This window comes from Mesitornis unicolor, unplaced genomic scaffold (genome assembly GCF_000695765.1).
Source record: "Mesitornis unicolor isolate BGI_N332 unplaced genomic scaffold, ASM69576v1 scaffold7605, whole genome shotgun sequence".
NCBI lineage: Eukaryota > Metazoa > Chordata > Aves > Mesitornithiformes > Mesitornithidae > Mesitornis > Mesitornis unicolor.
Genome location: NW_010183403.1, coordinates 568 through 23901, shown reverse-complemented (window position 1 = coordinate 23901; position 23334 = coordinate 568). Strand labels below are relative to the sequence as shown.

The 23334-nt window shown below is 43.7% G+C and overlaps 1 protein-coding gene across 1 annotated transcript in view; it reads right to left on the bottom strand.

Moving 5' to 3' along the window:
• Positions 1-22111, bottom strand: part of LOC104540333 (neurexin-3-like) — a gene marked incomplete at its 5' end in the record, with an annotated part of 50479 nt that extends 28368 nt beyond the window's left edge. Inside the window, 2 exons of the mRNA XM_010184118.1 lie at positions 14892-15053; positions 21810-22111. Coding sequence (XP_010182420.1) covers positions 14892-15053; positions 21810-22111 — 464 coding nt within the window. The remainder of the gene's footprint in view (positions 1-14891; positions 15054-21809) is intronic.
• Between the last annotated feature and the right edge of the window lie 1223 nt (positions 22112-23334).

Genomic DNA, 23334 nt, shown 5'->3' with positions numbered 1-23334 from the left:
AAATCTGCCACTTGAATTATTAATGTGTAACGTATAGACTTTATGTGAAGCTCACAGTGAGACAGAAGTTATTAACCTAATAAGTTACATGCATAATTAATTTCTCCTGTGATACATGATTTGTGAAACTCCAACAACATGTGTCACAGAGGTTGTAAACAGGAGAACTAGCCTGAAGCCAGAAGAGCTAAGCATATGTTAATTAAGAGAACACAGTAAAAATACATATTGAGAAAAAAGTGGAGAAGAGGAGAAAGAATTGACAATGCTGAGTTTCTATGTGATGTCCTAGTGTGCAGTCATGAATAATAGGAAGCAAGCTTAGACAAGGAGGCACACCAAGCTTGAGAAAAGAAAAACGGAGACATTCAGTATTCTTATTATCTCAGATGAAGGCAACTTCAGGGCAAATCAGTCCTGGAATATAAGCCAGGGGAATGGAGGAAAGTGCTCAGCTGACAGCTTGCCTGGTTGGTTGAATTCTGAAGCTGCTGTGGAAGAACTCACTCTTCAATATGAGAGCAGCATGTAGTTTTCTTGAGCTTTGCTTTGTAACTGGTTTTAATATTGCAATTGTTTAATCATTACCTGGGTAGAACAAATGAACTTGACATCCCCAGTAAGAGCTTCTACTTGAGAGGGATGACAAAGGCAGCAGTCTTGTCCTTCATGGTTTGTCAAACTCTTGAGAAAGCTTTCCCTTGTGCTACGGGTGGTTTTCTTTACAGTTCCTTACACCTTTGAGATGGGTGATGTGACAGCCCCCACTCTGGGCACAAACCTCCTCTGGGAGGCTATAACCAGCATCCATCCCATTTTGTCAGTGGCCATAAAGAGTTATAGGGCAGCTGGAACTGTGATCACATCATCAGTACCAGGAGGACAGATTTCACCCTAGCATCTCAACTGATCTTCTCAAAAAAAAATGCAGTTTTGAAGATGGACTAAAAACAAGTAAGATTTTGAACAGATTTTCTTTTCTAATCAACTGATTTGTTGGGAAGATGTCCTAGCATTGTCAAAGCTGAAGCCTAAACTGAAACCTGCATCTGAGGTCTGAGAGAGAACTGGCACCTACATAAACCGAAATAGCCATCTCTTCTCCTACGCACTCAGAAAACATCCATACTGAGCTGATATCAGCTAAAAGCTTTAAAATACCAAGCCCTTCAGGATCTGCTGCACTTTTAAGTAAGCAGTTGAAAATGCAAGTGAAACCCTTTGCACCCTCATTTTGCTGCCCATGCGAGAATCTTCAATGTGCCCTTCAATGTGGCCAAGAAGGCCAACGCCATCCTGGGGTGGATGAGAAGGGGTGGTTGTAGGGCAGAGAGGTTCTCCTGCCCCTCTGCTCTGCCCTGCTCACACCACAGCTGCAATCTTGTGTCCAGTGCTGGGCCCTCAGCTCAAGAAGGACAGGAACTGCTTGAAAGAGTCCAGCAGAGCCACAAAGATGCTGGAGGGAGTGGAGCATCTCCTGCTGAGGAGCGGCTGAGGGAGCTGGGGCTCTTGAGCTTGGAGCAGAGGAGACTGAGGGGTGACCTCATTCCTTGGGATCAATTTGGAAAGGGCAGTGTCAGGAGGAAGGAGCCAGGCTCTGCTCTGGGATGTCCAATGCCAGGACAAGGGGCAATGGTCCCAAGCTGGAGCGCAGGAGGTTCAAGCTGAAGAGAAGGAAAAGCTTTGTGAGTGTGAGGGTTATGGAGCATGGCCCAGGCTGCCCAGAGAGGTTGTGGAGTCTCCTTCTCTGCAGACACCCAAAGCCCTGGCCGTGTTCCTGTGTGACTGCTCTGGTGATCCTGCTGTGGCAGGGGTTGCACTGGGGGAGCTTTCCAGGTCCCTTCCAACTCCTCACATTCTGTGATATTCTGTGAATCTTCCCAGAAGTACAAAAGCCAAACACTGTGACAAAGGTTGTCATCACAGCCTGGTCTGGGCTGTTCCAGAGGTTTGTCCAACCCAGCTGTCAAGATGAAAACAACTGCGCTGCCCTCCTGCCATTTCCCAGCAATGTTTTAGTCACCTCAAGTGTTCTGAATTCCACTTCGACGCCCAGATCTTTTCTCCGACAAACATTCAGAAATCATCAGCATATTTATCTTCACAATTGTTCAAGGCTTGAAACCCACTGGAGCACTTCATAACCAAAACCAAACTGGAAAATGAATACTGGCAGGCATCTGAGAAGTAGGATCAGAGTGGGATGGGCCCGTTCAGCCTTCTAAAAATCATCAGCTTCATTTCTGTTGCTGCTACTGCCTGATGATGGCAAGTGCATCCAAAATCAGACTGTCCGCCTACCTCCTGCCCCAATCAAGGGAACATCTTGCCTCTGGCTGGCATCTCCCTGCATTCAGCTGTAGTAAAAGAGGGAAATCTCAAGGACAACCAATCCAGCCAGGATGTTCTGCCAAGGTTGCTGTTCCTAGCTGAGGAAATGGTCCTCTCCATTTTCCTCAGCTAGAAAGAGGGATAGAAAATACCCCCCTCCCTACATTATCCTAAAGCCCGCAGGTGCCAGCAATCCAAATAAAAGTAGAGCAATTAACAGAATTAACACAGCTTTAAATAGCTTGGCTCACCAGATGCAGACTCCTAGCAGGGTTCTATAAAATGTAAAGTTATTACAGATAAAACCATTAATCATCTGTTCAGACACTTGTTCTAGATGCAAAACCCATTCCACTTAAAACGGCTAATAATCAGAAAGAAAGGCACAGATTTAACAGGGATGATTATGCCATTCTTAAGGCCCATTTCTAAACGACATTTTTCATCTCTTCCACCTTTCCCAAACCTCTACTTGGGTTCCCTCTGCTTGCTAACAGTGATACAGTAAGAAAGCTTTGTTGGCATCACTCACAGCTACCTCTCGGGGTGCTAGAACTGAGACACCACCTCTCAGTCACTTCCACTCTGGCCAGAGGAGCTTGGTGACTTGCAAACACACATCACTGCTTTCCTGGATGCAGATGGTACTGCTCAGTTGTGTGTCATCAGCTCCACACAGTTCACAGATAAATAATGCTCTTCCTCAAGTGCTAAAATCTGTGCTTATGAAGTAGGAGCATTTCAGTTTTCTTCCTTCTGGTGTATTGGGTTTGTGTGACAAGGTTTTGGTAGCAGGGGGCGACAGGGGTGGCTTCTGTGAGAAGACACCAGAAGCTGCCCCCATGTCAGACAGAGCTGGCTCAAGACAGCTCCAAAACGGACTCCACTGCTGACCAAGGTCAAGTCAATGGTGGTAGAGCCTCTTTGATAACATATTTAAGAATGGGAAAAGTTGCTGTGCAACAGCAGTTGGAGCTAGAGGGAGGAGTGAGAATATGTGAGAGAAACAACTCTGCAGACACCAAGGTCAGTGAAGAAGGAGTGGAGGAAGTGCTCCAGGTGTGAGAGCAGAGATTCCCCTGTGGAGAACATCACACTGGAGCAGGTGGATGCTCAAATTAGGCTGTGTCCCTGTGGAAAGCCCACGCTGGAGGAGGCTCCTGGCAGGACCTGTGGAAAGACAGGCCTATGCTGCAGCAGATTTGGTGGCAGGACCTGTGACCCCATGGGGGACCCATGCTGGAGCAGTCTGTTCCTGAAGGACTGCATCACATGGAAGGGAACCACACTGGAGCAAGGGAAGAGTGTGAGGAGTCCTCCCCCTGAGAGGGAAGAAGCAGCAGAAATAACATGTGATGAACCGACCAGAATCCCATTTCCAGACCCCCTGCACCACTGGAAGGGAGGAGGTAGAGAAAACAGGGAGTAAAGTTAAGCCTAGGAAGAAGGGAGGAGTGAATGAATCCTTCATCATTGCTGAATGACCTCTCCTTGTCCTTATCTTGACCCGCAAGCCTTTCATTATATTTTCTCTCCCCTGTCCAGCTGAGGAGGCGGAGGGTTAGGGACCTGGCATCCAGCAAGGGTCAACCCACATCTGGCAATGTGAAGTCACCAGTAGCTACAGTACAAACACAGCAATCCTCCTGAAGTTCCCCTAACTTGACCTGTTAAACATTCATCTCATTGTGCTACTACATTTTACGTCTGCCTGGCTACAAGAAGCAGGGGCAGGGGGGCAGATCCTAACTCAACTTTGAGTTCTGATATTACCATTTCTTAAACCTCCACTTATGGAACAGTAGCTCCAAGTATAAAACCCTGTGATAAGCAGTTCAGAGCTTAAATTGCATCTTTCCATACACCTACATTATGCCCACTGAATTGCTTAGAGATCTAGATAAATCCACTGTTAATTCTGAACTAAATGAATTCTCCCTGAGCAGTTTGAAGGGAACAGAGAGAAGAAACAATCCCAAAATGTAGATATTCAGTACAACAGACATCAACATGAGCAGAGCAAAGCCAGAGAGCAGCAATGACAAAGAATTAGAACAGAAGGAAAATCAGATACAATTCGAAATCTGGCCATATCATATCAAGCCCATTGCCTTTTCCATGCAGCTCAAAGTAACAGATGCTACCCATTAGTTGCCTGCCTCCTCCTGTCCTACTCACACTTGACAGCTCGCTGGCTCACTGCTACAGAGGAGTGGTGGAACTGGGAGGAGTTGTCCAGCCCACCCGCTCAACATTCAAATCTCATCATCCTTCCTTGCCTCCCTCATTGGCAGCTCAGCAGCTTGGCTTTTTGCGGTGGATAGCAGCAGCTCAGTCTTGCTCACAATATGTGCACACTTCACAGCACCAGCCTAGCCTTCAGGGTCAGGCAAGAGGATTATATAGTGGTTGCTGCTCCCAAAGAGATGACGCTTGTCAAACAAGATATAAGCTACTACAGCCAGAAAATCTCCTCTAATTAGAGCTCTAAAAGTCTGGATCCAGCCCTTGCACACCACGATTGAATGACCACAACCTACCTTGAAAGCACAGCTAGAGTATGATATTCACTGCCGGGCACCTCCGTATTTGAAGATTGCAATGAAAGTAAAATACTAAGAGAAGAATAAACAACTAATGAGAAGGTTGTGGATTTGCTAATGGTCCCCAAAGCCAGACTGAAATGGGCTTAAGTTAGAAGTTCTAGCCTCAAACCCAGTGGTGCCTGTTCCCGCTGTTAAAGGTAACTTCAAAAGAAGCATAACTAGTTTCATCAAAAGAAAGTGCATTGGGGGACACAGTTATATAGGGAGCAGAGTCCTTTCAATTCCTGAGCTTCGAGCAAGTATTCAAATAGTGAAGGAAAGGTGCTTCTCTCATTATTATTACAGCTATGCCAAGAGTCAGAGGGCATATCAAAGCACTGGAAAATGCATTAAGGTTTGTATGCACCATGCTATTAACCCTCTGCCTGCCAAGCTATCGAACCCTACATGCCAAAAAAGCACACTCTCACTTCACCTTCCCTGGTGATGAGCATCCCGCTCACTCCTAGGCTGAAAGTGCCTATCTTATACACATGTCCATAAACAGCACAGTTTTGCAACTTCTCATAATTTTCAGCTGACTTTGGTTTATGAATATTAGCATACAGCAGGTACTGGCTCTCCAAAACTAGTCTTGTTGGTATTTCTATCTGCCAGTATAAAATTGATCCTTAATCTCTTTAATGCACCATAAGGAGTGACAAATAAAAGTGTCTCTCCAATTTTTTGCCTGAGTATTCACCTGCACCAAGAGTTTATTAAGTTCACTGAACTACTGCTGTGGTTCAACCTGGCAGGCAGCTAAACACCACTCAGCTGCTCACTCATTCCCCCAACCCGCAGCTAAACACCACACAGCTGCTCGCTCATTCCCCCAACCTCAGTGGGAAGGGACAGAATCGAGAAAAAGTAAAACTCGTGGGTTGAGATAAAGACAGTTTAATAGAACAGAAAAGGAAGAAAATAGTGATCTACACGAGAAGGTGGCTGCCCCCAGTGAGGCCGTGACTCCATGGGAAGTTGCAGTCTGTGGGAAGGACTGCACCCCATGGAAGGAAAGTCCACACTGGAGCAGTCTGTGATGAAACTGCAGCTGTGGGCAAACTGTGGAGAAGTTGGTGGAGGACTGCCTCCTGTGGGAGGGATGCCATGTGAAAGCAGAGGAAGAGTGGGAGGAATCCTCCCTACCCCTGAAGAGGAAGGAGCAGCAGAAACTGCATGGGATGAACGGACTGCAACCCCCATTCCCATCCCCATGTGCTGCTGGGAGGGAGGTGGGAGGTAAGGGAACTGGGAACAAAGCTGAACTCAGGAAGAAGGGAGGAGTGGAGGAAGGCATTGACTTCAAGATCTGGTTGTATCTCTCTCTATTCTACTGTGATGTTACTGGTAACAAATTAAATTGTTTGGTTTTCTCCCCACGTTAAGTCTGTCTTTTGCCCATGACTGTAAGTGGAGAGTGAACCCTCCCTGTCCTTTGTCTCTGCTCACAAACTCTTTGTTACATTTTCTTCTCCTCATCCAGGGGGAAGTAGTGAGCAAGCAGCGTTGTGGTGCTCAGTTGCCCACTGGACTCTAACCATGACAGCCTATAAACACTCCTATTTTCTGAACAGCACATGGCACATCCCTTGCAGGTACAGGAGCTCAGCAGGAGTTGGGTTCATTCAGAAAAGCCCGCTCCTGATGGTCCTGCCACAAAGCAAGCACGGATGGCTGCAGCACCAGGATGAAGTGAACACCAACCTCTGCTGCTGGTTTCCTCCCTGGGTGCCTGCTCCAGTGACAGCTGGAGAGAGTCAGACTGGGTTAGACCACATCTTGTTCTGGCTCTGTGGATTCTCTTTATCTTATGAGCATGGTGGCAGCACACAGTTCAAACAGCCCTGCAAAAAGATGCTTCTTACACCTCCTGCATAGGAAGTTTCAGTATCTGTATTTGCTCATCAATGCTTGCTTAAAAATGTATGCTCAAACTACATATGTACTTTATTAATCAGACTTTGGCCATTTGGGTTTACTTTTGTAAACTTTCTAAGAGCGCGTTAGCTTCAGGAGTTCAATGTCACTGAACCATTGATATGTGAATTATCTATTAGATTAATCCCCCAACACAGGGGCTGACCTAGAACACCTGCAACCCGCTGGCTGACTACAGATAAGGACTCCAAAGAACAAGAGACCGTATTGTCATAAATGTGATCTTAACTAGAACCTGTATTTGTTTGATTTGTGGACAGAGCTATGAAAAAAAACCAACAACAAAACAGTTTCTACATCTAGGTTCATTACTGCTGTAGGATTCTAAAGCCTTTGCTATGTAAATTTCATTAAAGAAAAAGATTGTAGGAGCCTAGTGATTGTTTCAGTACACAGATGATAAAATAAAACCTCCTCTACCTCTCTGTTCAAAACTTCAGCTCCTGTCTTTGGATCTCCCATGTTTTAAGTGCAAAGTAATTCTAGCACTTCGTTTTTGTACTTAAATACCTTCACTAAGGACTAATTTCATGAGATAATTTCAAATTGTTTTCCTCCTTAACAGGAATACTTTCCATGGACATATGGGCAGGTGTTGAGTACATTTTCTATGGACAGGTCATTAGTACGTTACTCTTCCATTTGAGGTCAGAAACATCTGATGAATGAGATCAATCAATAATTGAGTTTAGCTTACATTCTTTTGCAACAAATCATCATCCAATATCACTATGCCAGCAAAACTCTTGCTGTGGATGCAATTAAGCCAAGCTGACAAAGTCCTTTTCTGTGTCATGCATGAGGCAAGGCAATAATGCCAGCAGAAACCTTTCTTCTGTAGGGTAGGCAAGGGCTAAGTAATAAAAGGAAAAGAGGCTTTGAATAACTCCCTAGCTAAAGCAAAGCTGCAGTGCTGCCAGCACGCTACTGTACAAGACTACTGATTTTAGTTCCTGTGGGCCAGGCCATTAATCCTTACTAAAAATGTGAGAACACGAGAAAGTGAAATATTAACCTCTGGAACGTGCAGAGCAACAGGTACTTCATTAAAGAGCCTCCTCCCAAATCCAGTAACAGTTTAAGATCATTTCCCATTCTGGTCAGGCATGGAAGAAATCTCATAAGATACACAGAATCCCAGCATGTCAGGAGTTGGAAGGGACCTGGAAAGCTCCCCCAGTCCAATCCCTGCCACAGCAGGATCACCAGAGCAGTCACACAGGAACACGGCCAGGGCTTTGGGTGTCTGCAAAGAAGGAGACTCCACAACCTCTCTGGGCAGCCTGTTACTGCACTTATGAGGGAGTTCCTAATATCTGAGACTGAAGTCCAACAGAAACAGCACAAAAATGCAGAGAAATGCCCATCAGACCTTACTCCCATTCAAAAATGAGCTGCAACACCATCTGTTTGCTCAGGACTGATCTTCATTTGAATAGTCCCCAGCCTCAGCCTCAAACCTACTTAGGTTGCTTGAGAGTAGGGTCTGTTCTGGATTTTTCCTTCATTTCCTCACCTGAGCTGATTCTTAAGAGAAAGTAGGGAGGCATTTCATGCCCTTCAGCAACAAGTTCGATTGGCAAGTTAAGATATGCTTTTGACATAACCTATATATGCCCAGTGCAATCTTTCGAAGCTTGTTTTTCACGCCTGTCCCCTTCTCAGTTTGACAGGAATGTATAAAGAAATCAAGGACAAAAGAAGAAGAAATTGGTAAATGTTACTGGTAAAGAAGAACATTCCTCAGAGAAACAAGGCTGCAGTAATTCCAGGAACATTTCGTATTCCCCAGCAAGCACAGTCACTTGTGACTCTTACACCATACTGAAGACATAGGCCCTTCCAGCCAGGAGGGTGCAAAGAGCAACAAAAGGAGATGGAGCAATAGGTAGGATGTCTCTCTTTTATCCTATATGATGCTGACAAAGTCACATCACATCTGTGCCTCAGCTGCAGCATTTGAAGGGAGAGGATAATGACATTTACTCCCTTTGGTACTGTTTTTTAGCTGTCGATTTGAAAGAAGCCAAAATCTGAGGCTGCTTTGAAAATGCCACCTACTGAACTCTTCAGACGAAGGATCCTATGAGCTAATAATATTAATCATTATGAATTACACTTTTAGTACAAGTATTTACTAAGTACAGAGTCACAGTGCATCAAACTGTACCATTGGCTTTTCTGGGTGAGATCCTTGCTATTCACAAGAATCACAGTTTAGAAAAAAAACATAAGACACTACATAAATATACTCCAAAACTCAGGATGTGAATTTCTCACGTGTTCAAGGCCACATTGGATGGGGCTTTGAGCAACCTGGTCTGGTGGGAGGCATCTGTATCCATGGCAGAGGTTGGACTGGATGAGCTTTAAGGTCCCTTCCAACCCAAACCATTCCCTGTTTCTATGACACTCTCCATCTGCATCACAGAAGCTCACGCCTGACCTCAGACAGACTGATCCAAATGCAACAGAGGAGCTGGAGCAGCAGTGCCAGACCAACATGTGGGGGCAATCAATGCCATTCATGTGGTAACTTCCCCTACAGAGCATCACCAAAATTCCTCACTGTGGATTCCTCACTCTCCCCTTATGCATTTCGGGAGCTCTGTTAAATTGTGGCTCTGGAAGAGGATCTTGGGCATCCAAATGCTTTTGGGCTATCTGGTCTCCCCGTTAGGGAGGAGCTCTTAACAACTGCAGCTTCCTCCATCTGCCCATCTTCCCACTCGGGCTGTTTTTCTTTGCCTCTATGTTTTACACCTTCTTCTCTCTGCACCTTCAGCCTCCTCCCATGTGACACTCCAACCAGAAAAACCGATCCCCAAACAGAAATCACATCACCATTAACATTACACATGCAAATAGGCCTGAAAAAGACCTGGCTTACAGATAGCATCCAAGATGTATATACAGCAACTGGACACACTCATAAACCATTTGGAAATCTGGCTCCTAGCAGTTAAATTGCAGATAGAAATGATCTAAGCTTTCACAGCTTTCTCCCATCACGGCCAGATGGTGCCTGACCCCTGCAATTATTTCTGCCATATTCTGCCCATATGCAAACCTCACTGCTTCCATCAAGCTGCTAGTACCAATCAACATTTTTCAGAACTGAGGTTTTAATAAAGCACTGATGGAAAAATGTGTAGAATTCATAAATTCTCTCATGCATGTCCATTCTCTTGGGACCATCTTAGGCTTTTCTAAAGCACCTCCATCTGTACCATCTAAGTGCTGTTCCAAGTAAATCAAATCCAAATGGCTGGCTCCCTAATACAGCCTAGGAAATAATCAGATTCCCTCCCTTCCCTAGTGATCAGAGATTGAAATCCAGTTTTCCCCTCTTTGCCTACACTGAAACTTCCCACCCAGCCACTGTCCAGCTCCAACTCTGATTACTGAAACCTCCTCCCCAGGAGTCTCCAGTACACGCAAAACATACCTGTCTGTCATTGCATTTCTTGTCCTACCTCCTTTCTGACCATATGGGTGCCTCTAGAAACCATTACACAGAATCACAGAATATGAGGAGTTGGCAGGGCCCTGGAAAGCTCCCCCAGTGCAACCCCTGCCACAGCAGGATCACCAGAGCAGTCACACAGGAACACGGCCAGGGCTTTGGGTGTCTCCAGACAAGGAGACTCCACAACCTCTCTGAGCAGCCTGGGCCATGCTCTCTTTTTCCTTTTCCACCACTGCTTCTCACTGTTTATCCATTCACTGACTCTTAAAGCACTGATACTCCTTCCCTGACACCCATTAGAAACCATTACTGCCCATTTGGCTCAGATTTAGTTCTGTACCTCCTCCTATGCCATCTCTGTATCTGGTTTCCTCCATGATACAAAATACACCAGCTTCCCCTCAGAATTCTCTAGAACAATTTATCTTAAGACTGAAGGTCCAGAAAGCCTTAGATTTTATGCAAATACAATGCAACGTCCACGTTTGATGTCTGTGTGCTGCCCTATTTGCATATTCTGCCTTTTAAAATTTTCGTGAAAAAAGTTACTTCTTTTTTCTGATCTTGCTCCCTCACTGCGGTGTCGGGTACACTGCAACACTGCCAGGATGGCTACAGAGAAATGTAAAATAAACAGTGCTACCAGACACTGGGACATCTTTCATTCTGATGAAAATGGGTAAAAAAAACCAACCCAAAATCCACATTCTGCACTTGGATTTATGATTTAGGTATATTACTGCTAGCACTGTAGTGGAATCTCTTCAATCAGAACCTGTAGCCACAAGGAAAAGAAGAGGCAGGAGGATGTGTTCTGTGGTGAAAAGAGGAAATACTGGCTCAGATAATTCAAAGAAAACACTGTTACCTTCACCACAGCTTATTTAGATCCTGCAGCAGAGCAGCTTTGTTCCTTGCCAGGAACACACTCTCACACCCTCCAATCCCTCCTCGTCAAGGCTTGGACTTTGACCACGTGAAGTGTCGACCCTGCCAGAGCCATCCCTCCTCCTACCACCAACCCCCGTGGGGGGAAGAAGTCCTTCCCAGCTGCAGAGCAGCAGAGAGGGTCATTAGGCACCCTGCCCCACCGCACTCCAGCACCTGCATGTGATCTCAGAGGAAGCAGGGAGGCAAAGCTTCGCTCAAGGATCCCTCAGTGCCTACACAAGTGGTTTGGTTGCTGTACTGTGAGGCTGACACAGTCCAAACGAAATAACAGGAATTACAGGGTGAAAGTGGCAAGTTTCATTCCAAAGCCTGTATCAATCCCTTTGTCCTCCCAGAAAAGCAAGACACCCCTAAGAGAAGTTTTTAGCAAACGCAAAGGAGTTGGAATAGTCCATCCTGCTTTAACATCTTCAAGGGATCACTACTACAGGGCTTGGCAGGATGCTCTTCACCATTGCAAACAGCAGTGCAATCCACTTGGGATGTGCTATGTCTCTGGGAACAGATGATTACATAGCTAGGACTTCAGCAGTGAAAAAGAGCATTGCTCTACCAGAAAGCACAAACTGAAAGGAATAATATTTGCTATTATGGTCTATCTGCCCATTTCTCCGACTTCCTTAGCTTAGTATATTTTCCTGAAAAGCTCAGGCTACTCCAGTACTGGCTGATGAGAGGCTAAGCATCCTTCTTGGCCACAGAGAGAAATTTTAAAACAATCTGTAGAGATATATTTATGAAATAGATGGCCATGAAATGCAGAAGAGCCAACTGAATCTCCGGAATCAGAAATGTTATAGGCACACAAGCACCGTGCTAACCCAGTTCTGTCTCTTCAAGGATCAAAGGTGGCTGCCCCAGGAGGTCACACTGATCCCCACAGGCATTCGAGCTTTCTCGAGCCAGCTCCATTTCTTTCATACCCTGCTGCATTGCACTGCACAGATACACCCTGGCATTTCAGAAGTAAACAAAGAAAACGTTCAAAAGAACCATCCCCTAATTCTGGGTGGATGTCAGGTTGATCCTGCTACCTTTGCCATCAGTGTTCTCATCCCTAGCAAAGAAAAGAAGAGAAAAAACAATCCTGGGAGGAATTTCCAGGGCAAACTATTCTCTGCTCAACTGATCCAGAGCTGCACTTAATGAAAGCACTGCCTGCTTTGATGTCTGAGAATAACTCACTACATTTACAACTTCTCAACCTATGCAGGCTGTCTATTCTGGTCCCTGCCCCATGCAGCCGTCAGCGTTACAGCTGCACTTCTGGGTTCTGTCAGGGTTCTGACAGCAATCTAAGGCTGCTCTTTCTTCATTAACTGCAGCTCCCCATCACCTCCACTTGCCCAAACCAGAACCAAGGAAAAGCACAATGCTCAACTTCCTTATGCTTCCTCATGATACCTTTAGTAACTCTTCCTCCAGCCTAAGGGGTCTGGAGGAATGATGGACTGGACGTGTAAAGTGCTAATCAATAACAAGGCTTTCCTTTTGAAATATTGCATTTTCTCCATTTATCCCATTTCCAGCTGCCTCCCCCTGACAACCCTGCACTAATGTTTGGTGGAGAGCATATACTGAATTCCTCCTCAGAGCCCAGGCAATGTGTAGTTTGGGCACATTTTCACAGCAGCTGAAAGCACTACAAGGCCACTACTAAGAGCAGGTTGCTACTATGCAGACTATAGGTGGAACCCAGGCAGCACCAGCCTGCCTCTCAGTCTAGACAGCTGCTCTTACACATCTCCTGCCACTGCCTGGTCAAGTTAAGATTACAAAGCACATTCTGATTATCTGTTTTCTTCTCCTTCCTCTCATTCTTAAGTGGTGGTTTTTTCTTCTCACAGAGCATTAGGAGCCTGGGACAGCTACGTAAGCGGCTCGTAGCACATTGTGCAAGCTAACAGAATACAAATGATTATATAAATAATAAAGCTGCTGAAGATTTTCTTGTCACCGCTTTCTCTGCTCCATTGGCTTGACTTAAAGCACACACAAAAATGGCCTCTGCTAAGTGTTATGTTCATAGCATCCATAAATAAAATTAAGATCCTGATTTAAGGAGACACTAAGAAGCTGTATCTTCTCTTGATTCCAATCCAGCTGGGATGCTCAGTGCCTATGAAAATCAGGCCCAAGGCTCTATAGATGAAAACAGAAGGATCTGATGTCTGTATGACAGTTTCTATTCAGCAGGGCAGTTTTATTTCCTGTATAAGATACTCACATACTGCATACTGCACACATATGTGCATCCCCTTAACTAATCCAGAGATCAGGCAGGAGAGCAGCTCCAGACTCTGACAGCCATCGCTCACATCAAAGGAGTGGCACATAACTTACAACCAAGGTTGGAAGAGCCAAGCATCTGTAGCTTGGTAACTTGTCAGGCATTTACAGCTGCAGAACAACACCAAGTTCAGCGTTGCTGTGTCCATGACTGCTGTATGAAAACCCAGCTCTGCCTTCCCTCTGATTTCAAATGTTCACACGAACGGGATATTATGACAACCTTCCTGGCTGCAAATAAAATTAAACCCATCAAGTCACAACCTGTGAAAAACAGTATTAGTACAGAACCACAACACTGGGGAGGAAACTCTTGCAAGAAACTCTTATTCCAGGCTAGCTAGGAAGTCAACTGACAGAAAACTTAAGGTTGCTTTCAGTAAGCTTTCTATAACATATTTTGGTGGTGTCAGCATCTACATCATCATTTATGACAGTGATCATCACAAATTCTATTAGAAGAGTTGGGAAAGAAGACAAAAGCTGACTGCAGAGCCTAACACCCAAACCACTGCACCAACTTTCTGATTTGGGCTGAAGCTTCAACTTGTTTTTTAAGTGATTTTTCTTTCAAGGAACACTGGTCTATTATTCTGGTTCCTGCCTCTAACCAGGCAGTCCAATCTCTGTTATCCACATGTGGATTTTCTCGAAGTTATGGATTAACTATGTGACAGAGCAGGAAAACAAGCAGGAGATAACATGGCTGTGGAAACCAGCCAGCTATTCCTGACCAATGCAGCAGTGCTCGCCTACGTGGGCTTGCCAATGTCGTGTGCTCCAAGTCCACACACTTTATTATTGCCACATTCTTCGCATTTAATTTATGCATATATTTTATGCCACCCTCAACTTTCATTTTTCCAGTTTATTCTTCCTCTGTATCTTCCTGGTAAATTGACAATCACCAGGTGAAATCCAGCACCTTAGAAAAGAGCCTAAATATGATTCCAATGATGGTTTCTTTCACCCAAAAATGCTGCTTAGTAATCAAAAGCCATTTATCTTTTTTTAAATGGCTATTGCCTCAGTGCTTAGGAGATGGTAATGCTTCCCTCTGAACAGCTAACAGCCTACAGAAGGCACCTCTCCCACTGCCATGGGCAGGTTTTCTGTAATCCAAGCACTAATGGTCTGATTCTGACCATGAGCTTGTGATTTCTTCTGTCTGTCCGAATGACCAGTTTATCCTTACAGAGCCGTTGCAGCATCAGTGTAAAATTCAGCATCAGGAAAAGACATCGAGTGTGTAATAAAAGGCAGGAAAGAGCAATGACTTTGAGAAACCGAAAGCACAGAAACAAGAAGCAATTTGAAGCAGTTACCTCTTTGAGGCAGCCCATGAAGTTGTTGCTCACTGGAGAGCCAGGTAAATCGGCAGTACTGGGGCTCCCTCCCACGTAAAAGAAGTCATCCGAGCCCAGCATGGTGTAGTCCTCTTGTGTGTAGCCCGTGGTGGTAAGGATGCCATCCACAGAGATTGTCACCTGTTCGAGGGACAGAACGGACAAAGAAAATCCCAGCAATGACCTTACAATCCTGAGCAGCACAGGTGACCTCCCCTATATTTTTATGTCAGTTTTATTAAGGATTTTGTTGAGATTTGGTATGGTTTGTGGTTTTTTTAGTTCAGCCAAGCTCCATTTTCTGGTCTGCTTCACCCACAATTGAAATGCTCCAGCATCTGCTTGTCCCCTCTCTGGTGTACCAGCACTGTCAGGCTGACCCCTGCGGTCTACCCATTCAGATGCTTTCCATCTATTCAGGCCAGAAAATGGAACTGTCCTTGAAAGAGATTTCTCACATTAGCTGATTTTATGATTAATTAGTCTTTATTTTAATGATTACAGTTAGTTATGGTTGTTAGTAAAAAAAAAAAAACCACTAATGAAGACGAGGTTGGTATTTTGTATTTTTCATGTTTCTTTTGCTCACGGCACACTGACGGTCATGCATTCGGGGAGGGCGGGGGGGGATCTCACTTTCAATACATTATGGATGTGCATGCCATGTACCTAGGGAGACACACACCCACCACCCCAAAAAAAAAAAAGGATATTACAAACTCATAAGCAAAAGATGAATCGGAAATAAATCAAAAGAAACTAAATCAAACTAAATCAACCACACGGCAACAGGTGTGAGAGAAAGAGAGATGAGAAAGAAAGGAAACATGAAGCGTGCACACACTGCACTTTGACACGTCATGCCAATATATCTGGAGCCCAGAAAGATGACAGGAGAAAAGAGAGAAGAGAGAGGAGAAGGAGAGAGAGAAAACTATTTCACACGTGCATGCAATCAAAAATAAAAATACCAAACAAACCCCATGGTGACAAAAAAAACTCAAAACCAAACAGAAATGTCCCCAGAAACTCTAACCCCGAACACATGGAAGGTGAAGGGGGACAGAAGGAGGGCGAGGAGCAAGTGAATTCGATGTGTTTTTGCTTAGATGTTGTTAGTGGTTTGAAGGGAAGATGGAGGAAAAGAGATCGAGGCCAGGAGGAGACGGGCGAGTCACCAGACGTGGACATGCCATGCAGAGTGTGTACTGAAACAAACAACCGGCTGAGCTCCTGTTGGCCACGGCAGGTAGAGGTCAGAGAGAAAGTGAGAGAGAGCAGGGCAGAGAGAGGAGGAGGAGAGAGGGAAGGGGTGAAAATCAGGAGAAAGAGGACAACTCTGGCCAGTTTGCCTGTAATAGCCGTTGCCACAACAAAAGGATGAGAGAAAAAGAGAGCCTTGACCACCACGGACTAGAGGCCCTGCAATGGTTCTGATCTAGAAACCTTCGGAGTAAAAATAATTAAAAAAAAAACAAAGCAAAAAACCAAAAGGGGAAAAAACAAAAGCAAAATGGAAACCAAAGCAAAAGAGAGAAAGCTAAATTTGAAAGCAAGGGGGAAAAAACCCAACAATTTATCACTGGAATGGAAAAGAACTCAACAGGGAGGTGAAGAAAGCAATGAAAGAAAAGTCCAAACCCCATTTCCAGAAGAGTTGTTAGTTGCTTTTGTTGCTCATTTTTCCATTAAAAAAAGAAAAAATAAATAAAAATGCGTTTTCGATGAAATTAAAATAAAGGAAGAAGTATAAAGGAGGGGGGAAAAAGAGGGGGTAGGGGGAGGAAAAGGCAGGTAACACACGGCAAACCCAAAAAAAGAGACAATAAGAATGATATCTACCAGACAATGTAGTTTGTTTACCATAGCGTGTCCAATGCCTGAGTGCTTTGCGGAAAAGGGGGAAGAAAGGAAATTAAAAAATCGTGAACAGAACGATTGTTAATTAAAATAACTAAAAGCAAAGATGAGTCGTTAGGGTGTTAGTACATTAGTTGGTTAGTAAAAATGACACATTGCATGAATGGTCTAGTGTTAGTCTCTCAAAAAAAGGCGTGGGGCGCCTGACACACACAAAGTGAGAAAGAGGACAATATGACTGGGACTCTATGGGGAACCATGCCATCTGGACTGTAAAGAAGAAGGGTGCTGCCTAGTCTTCCCACCCTGGTATTAGTCATTAACTGTGCAACCCTCATATACATTATCCAGGACTGAAGCAAAGTTAAAACAGTGCAATACTTACTCTTCAAATGCCCATCAAGGTGCATCCCCCAGATAAGAACCTTACCCTCAGAGATGTACACGCACAGTACGCGGCTCGCCCCTTCAGCACAAACCCAAGCATGACTCCCTTCTTCCACCCACCACCATCTCTATATTCCTGCTCCTCTTCCAAGCCTCACTATACCCTCAAATATTGCAGAGCAGCACAAGCAGGCCAATATTTCCTTTGGCTGGAGGATGCAGATGAAGATGAGTCCAAGACTCTGAGTCTTCCTTCCGAGTTTCCCAATCTGCAAGTTTCTTTACAGCAGGTGAGTTTGTGACTTTCAGGAGAAGCCCACAAAAATGCCTGTGCTTGGCTATTTGCCTGTAGCTCACTAATGTCATCTGAGACTACAGGAGCTGAACCTCTCCCGCTGTAGGGAGAAATGTGTTGAGGAATTGTGTAGGAAGAACTGTGTTGCTTGCATCAAGGTTGAAGACAGAAGATTGACAAGATTTAGTGTCTCTCCTGTTATACTGCATCTATATTATAGAGGAGCTAGGAGAATTCACCAGTCACTTCACTTAGTTGGGTTTAGCAGAGCTTTGGAGACGTTTTGTTAATCCCTCTCAACATGCCAACTGTTCAAACCTACACGTTATTTCTTGTTTAATTCGTAGCAGCTGGGGAACTCAAGATCCTTATGGCAGATTTTGCATGGTGACTAGCTTCAGTGCTAATAGTGAAGTGCGGCCCATGCAGGCTCCACGTCCTTGCTCCAGGGTGACTGAAGATGGCAAGAACTACCTTAAATTACACTAAAAAGATCTACGCTGCCTCATGTAAAAACGATCTGCTTGCAAATTCCAGAGTTGTGCACTGGCTAAGGAAATAAGTTTATGAAAACTTTATGGCATTGAGCATAATGTGCCAGATCTATTTTAACTGTCTATGGGAATAAAACAATAATATTCTATACTTGGCTATAAACAGCACAAACTCCTCTGAATTCTTCACCAAGGAAGTCTCGCTCTCAGTGATGCGTTGTGTTAGTAAATCCATTTTTGCAAACAAGGAAACTGGGGAGAAGAGCACGCTAAAATGAGACCAAGTGTCAGCAGCAGATCTGAGGACAGACACGTGAAGTCTGACCTTCAGTCTCCTCTGCTCCTCCTACCAGACCACGCTGCCCCAGACGTGCTCTGAAAGCCCTGGTAAAATACAGCCATGATCCTATTTGTAGTCAAGGTTTCTCACAAGGCAAAAAGGGTTTAGTTTTAACTGAAATAATAAGATAAATAAACAAGGAGATTTGCTTTGACATTAGCAATCACTACTCAAGGGAATCTGTCTGTTCACTTTGTCTCTAAGGAGATTAACTGCTGCGATAGTCATTCGATCTCAAAAAATGCAGCACTTAGTACTCTTCTAGCTTAGCTACGAAACATTTAACAACTGCAGAAAGTACTGGGCAGAAGTCCAGCTATTTAGAATTTTGCTCTAATTCTAGGAACAGCCAAAAAAGTTGCACAGAACCTCCTTCTCCTACCCCAAAAAGAGCAGAGGAAGAGGCACGATGACATCGGGAAGCTCCTGATAGCCCATTTACCTGGAGCTGTTGATGGTTTGTTGGGTGGATTTTTAATTTTTTAGGGTGTTTTTTTTGAGGAAACATGGGCACGGCTGGAAACAAGGCTTACTAGTGACCTATACTATGCTGCGAGTTTACAGGTTAATTTATGTCAGAAAAGATGCAGAACAGGTAATTTCTTACATAAAAAAATTATTTTGAATGCAATAAAGGACAAAACGTAAAGTTTTATAAATTATACACAATCTTTGTCCTTTATTACATCTTACATATGAAGATATCAAAGAACTTCACAGGTTCATAGCTTGTATGAAAAATGGTTGAGTAGGAGACATAAGCTGCTGGAAGCTGCTGTCTGAATGGAGAAAAACAAAAACTCCTCCACTTTATTTAGGATGGTGTCCTTATTTGGTCTTCTTGTTAAATGAAAGATTTATAAGGTCACGATATAGACTGACCATTATCAGTTATGTCCTGAAAAATCTCCATTGCAGGTATTAATTAGTTATCAGCCATTCAACTTTTCAAACTCTTTATCCTGAAGAGGTTTAAGGCTTCTTTATCCTTAGTAATATCAACTAAAAGTAAGAATGCACAAGACTTGCCAGGAAGGCTGCAGCGTGTAAGGTTTTTCCTTATTGAAAACTGTGGTTAAACTTAACAATAATTTTTGGATGCCAACTTTCAGGACGAGCAGGATTGTATCAGTTTCAATTTCTGGGCAGTTTTAGATTCTGGGTCAATGTCCTAATTTTGAGACCTAACACGATCAGAAGTTAAAGTGAAAGCATGCAGGGAAAAGATGACTCAAAAAAAAAATCCAGTCTTGTTGATATTTATTGGTTGAACTGCATTCTGGCATGCCTGTTTATAGAATTGGACCTCAAATCACCTCTTTAATTTGATTTTAAGACCGGCCTTTCTTTGGAAAGAGCACAGCCATCTCATTAAAACATCCTCTTTCTTGCCCAGTCACGTTGGACTCTTTAAGAATTAAAGAAAACATCCATAGTGAACAGATCGGGAGGATTCCAAAGTTGTGGTGCTGCTTAAGTGGCAAGGGGCTCACCTGCTTTCTAATAACTGCCAAAACACTGTCCTGCTCTAATCAAAGACAGGGGCACAGACACATTTCCATTTAACCGTGGACCCAGAAAATAAACAAATCGCTAGCTGAAAGATGAGTAAAAGAAAGGGAGAGCTTCCTGTCCCCCTGTGACCCTTCCTCACTTTCTGCTGCTTCACAATACAAACAAATCCTGGCACAAAGCAAGGATGTGTTTTGCTTCAGGCACATTTTCCCATTGAGAAACAATTTCTGGTGAAAATAAAAAGTATGATTAACTAAGATGACCAGTAAGCTATAGTGAGATATTCAGAGACCAGCCATTCTGAGACCATCTAAAAATAAAAAACCGCATCAAATAAAGCCGTATGTTCTGACCTTTCCAGACTGAAAAACCTCAACCACTTGGTGCACCTCCCTCTACTGAACTGATGGGAACATCTGAATGAAATAGGATCAGTAAGACCCATCCGCTGCACAAGAAATCAAATTTTCATCTGCATATAAACTAGTGAAAACAGACTCGTGTTGCCGTATGTAAGAACCCTGCAGTCTTGTGGAAGTTTGAGGACAGATTCGTCGTCAAAGATCCAGACAACCTGAGCAGGTGGAAATACAGGAATTCACATGGGAAAAACAAGTAAATATCTTCAGTCTCAAACCCGAATATTTAAAAGAAAGATGTTAAATCCCATATCTGCTAACTAATGGAGACTGTTGCTGATCCCTGTCACCAATCATCCTACACTCACACTTTCTCTTAGCTCCTGTAAAATCTTACCACAAAAGCTGTTCTCTCAGCAAATGACATTGTACAAACTTAAATAAAACTATTGAGGACTGTGTTAATATTGACATTAATAAGCAAATAAACAGATCATACTTTTTTCACAAACTGATTTTAAAATCTTAGTTTAAAAGCTATTTCTGGTGCCTCTACCAATCAGATAGACACCAAATAGCTCCTATTCACAGGGTAAACCTCATTTATCATGCAGCAGATGGGCCTTAGTGACTTGATATATTCACCAGCTTTCAGAGCAAGGTTATTTAATTTTATCTTATCTATTTACGTCTGAATTTATATTTCATGAGGAATGCTTCAGGTTTTTAAGACTAACCTACTACCACATACGTCACCTGATAGAGTTGTCTGCTTAGAAAAGCAGCACGCAGATGTGCAAAATTACAGTGGTAAAATCAGAAAAACTTTTCCAAAGTGGAATTGTAGGGTGCTGGATAGATCTGGGTTTGCTTGGCTTTTTTGATCCTTCCACTTTTCCAGTCCTCCCAGCCAACAGAAGAGTCTCATAGGCAGAGACACAAGAAATAAAGTAGAATCTCATTATAGAAAGAAAGGGAGGGGGGAAATAAAAAAGAAGAAAAGAAGAACAGAGAATCAAGAAGACTCAGAAAGACTCCAGCCAATTAATTCCAAAGCTATAAAGTTAAAGTAATTACACATGTACCCACCAGCCTGCATACCTGCACACTCACATGCACGCACAAAAGAAAAAGAAAAGGAAAAACAAAAGACTTCCAAAATTAGAATTATGACATCATGGCAATGGTTAAATAATTATCAAAACTGAAAGAAAAAAGGAGAGAGGTGTAGAGCATTGGCTGTTGGAAAAAGACTCTGTTCCCACAGTAATTAAATGCAACGAGAATATTACTGATAAGATTGAATCATAATTAAGGAAATAATAAAATAAAATTAAAAAAAACGGAGAACGGAAAAAGAGAAAAGGAAAAGGGAGATGAAAGTAAAGTTATGTCACAATTTTTGTTATTAAATCAAACTGGGAAAAACCAGAAAATTAATAGAGTGGAAATGAAGATATCGCAAGAGGGATCGATTCCCATCAGCTACTGTTTTTTCACTGTCCTTTAGATGCAGAGATCCAGAAAAGGCGGAGAAACTCTTGCACTTCCACTGAGCTTCCTCATTTCTCCATTACTCTCCCACCTGCCCACCTCAATAAAACAGAACCACATTTTTCCCCGGTATTTTCTCCCCTTCACCATTACCTGCCGCAGGTTGCGTGTCACCTTAACGTCGTGCCACGCGTTGTCATTGAACTTGCCATTGACTGGCTCCACAATGGCCTCGAAGGCCCCAGACCCCAGGTTAATGACCAACGAGACCGCACCGTCTTTCAGGGCCAGGTTGACGTAATCGGCCGACTTGCCGGTGTGCAGGATGAGCCCGTTGCGTTGCCACGTCTTGAAGGAGAGGGTGATCTCATCGCTGCTGCTCTGGATGGGGTTCTGGGACAGGTCATAGCAAAGGTATTCGGAGCCACGGAAAGTGGCCATGTTCTCATCTCGTGCTGGAACAAAAGGGAAGCAGAAGAAGGATTCAGCAGTCAGCCAAGAAGAGATTTAAGATCATCATGAAATCTCTGTTACTGCTCTGTACGCCTATATATCATGGCATGCTAATGACTGTACAGCTCCTTTTGTAGCAAGGCTATCAAGAGATTTAATGGTTGGGTCCTCCACATAGAAGAATTTCAGCGCTGTGTGTTCAGTTTCACTGCGGCACTGTCACCATAGGGACCATTCAAAAGTATGTGGTACAGCCTAGAAAAAGTACATTTAAAGACACTGCTATAAGACACTTCACATCCTTTTTGGGAGAGCAATGGAAAAATCCTACTATTCATAACACCATTGCATATGCATTGTTCCAAAACAAACCAACATTTCCCAAAGATTAGTATTTAGATTCACCACTAATTTCACCTGAACTTACCCTAGCCCATCTGCCAGGCAATCTACGACAGGCATCAGAATATAATCCTGATAGCTGCCCCTTTCTTCCAACTGAACGAGGGACCAAGCAGACAAGAGAACCACATGAAGTGTCCTATAGTTTCCTTCTCTGAGAGCAGGAGGGAAGCCCACATAAAACAATTTGTCCACAGCCATAATTAATGATGTTGCTGCTAAACACATCTCAGAACATTGCCCGTTTGACCACCTTATCCAGAAAATCCGTACAAGACAAGCATACCCTTTTCATACAGCAAAGATAAATATTGGGGAATTATTCACAGTGTGTGACATGAAACATTTCCTCACTAAGGAAAAAAAAAAATCTCAATTCTATACAGTGGGAAAAGCCATTGAACTCACTTCTTAGCAACTGGAGGTAGCATTTGAATATCATAAAAACTCAGCTTGCAGGAGGGCTCTCTGTAGCCCAATCCTACCAGTGCAATCTGAGGGAAAATGGTACTTACAATGGAGTCTACACAGTTCCCCCCACTCCATATCGTGGCACCTTTCTGACTCCCAGCTGTGAAAGTGAGTCTGAGCATGAACAACTAAATGGTACAAGCTATCACTGCTTACAATCCGCTGCATAAGGCAAGTGCTGGTGCTATTGCCACTGACATTAATAGCCTTTTTCTGCTTCGTTTTGTCTCGTTTAGTAATCCTAATACAGATTAGCTAGAATTTGTTAGTACAAGTCTGAAAGGGAAAATACTTGTTGTCATAGCTGTTCTTGAAAAATAACTACGTGGTGAAATCTGTGCCCTCACAGCAT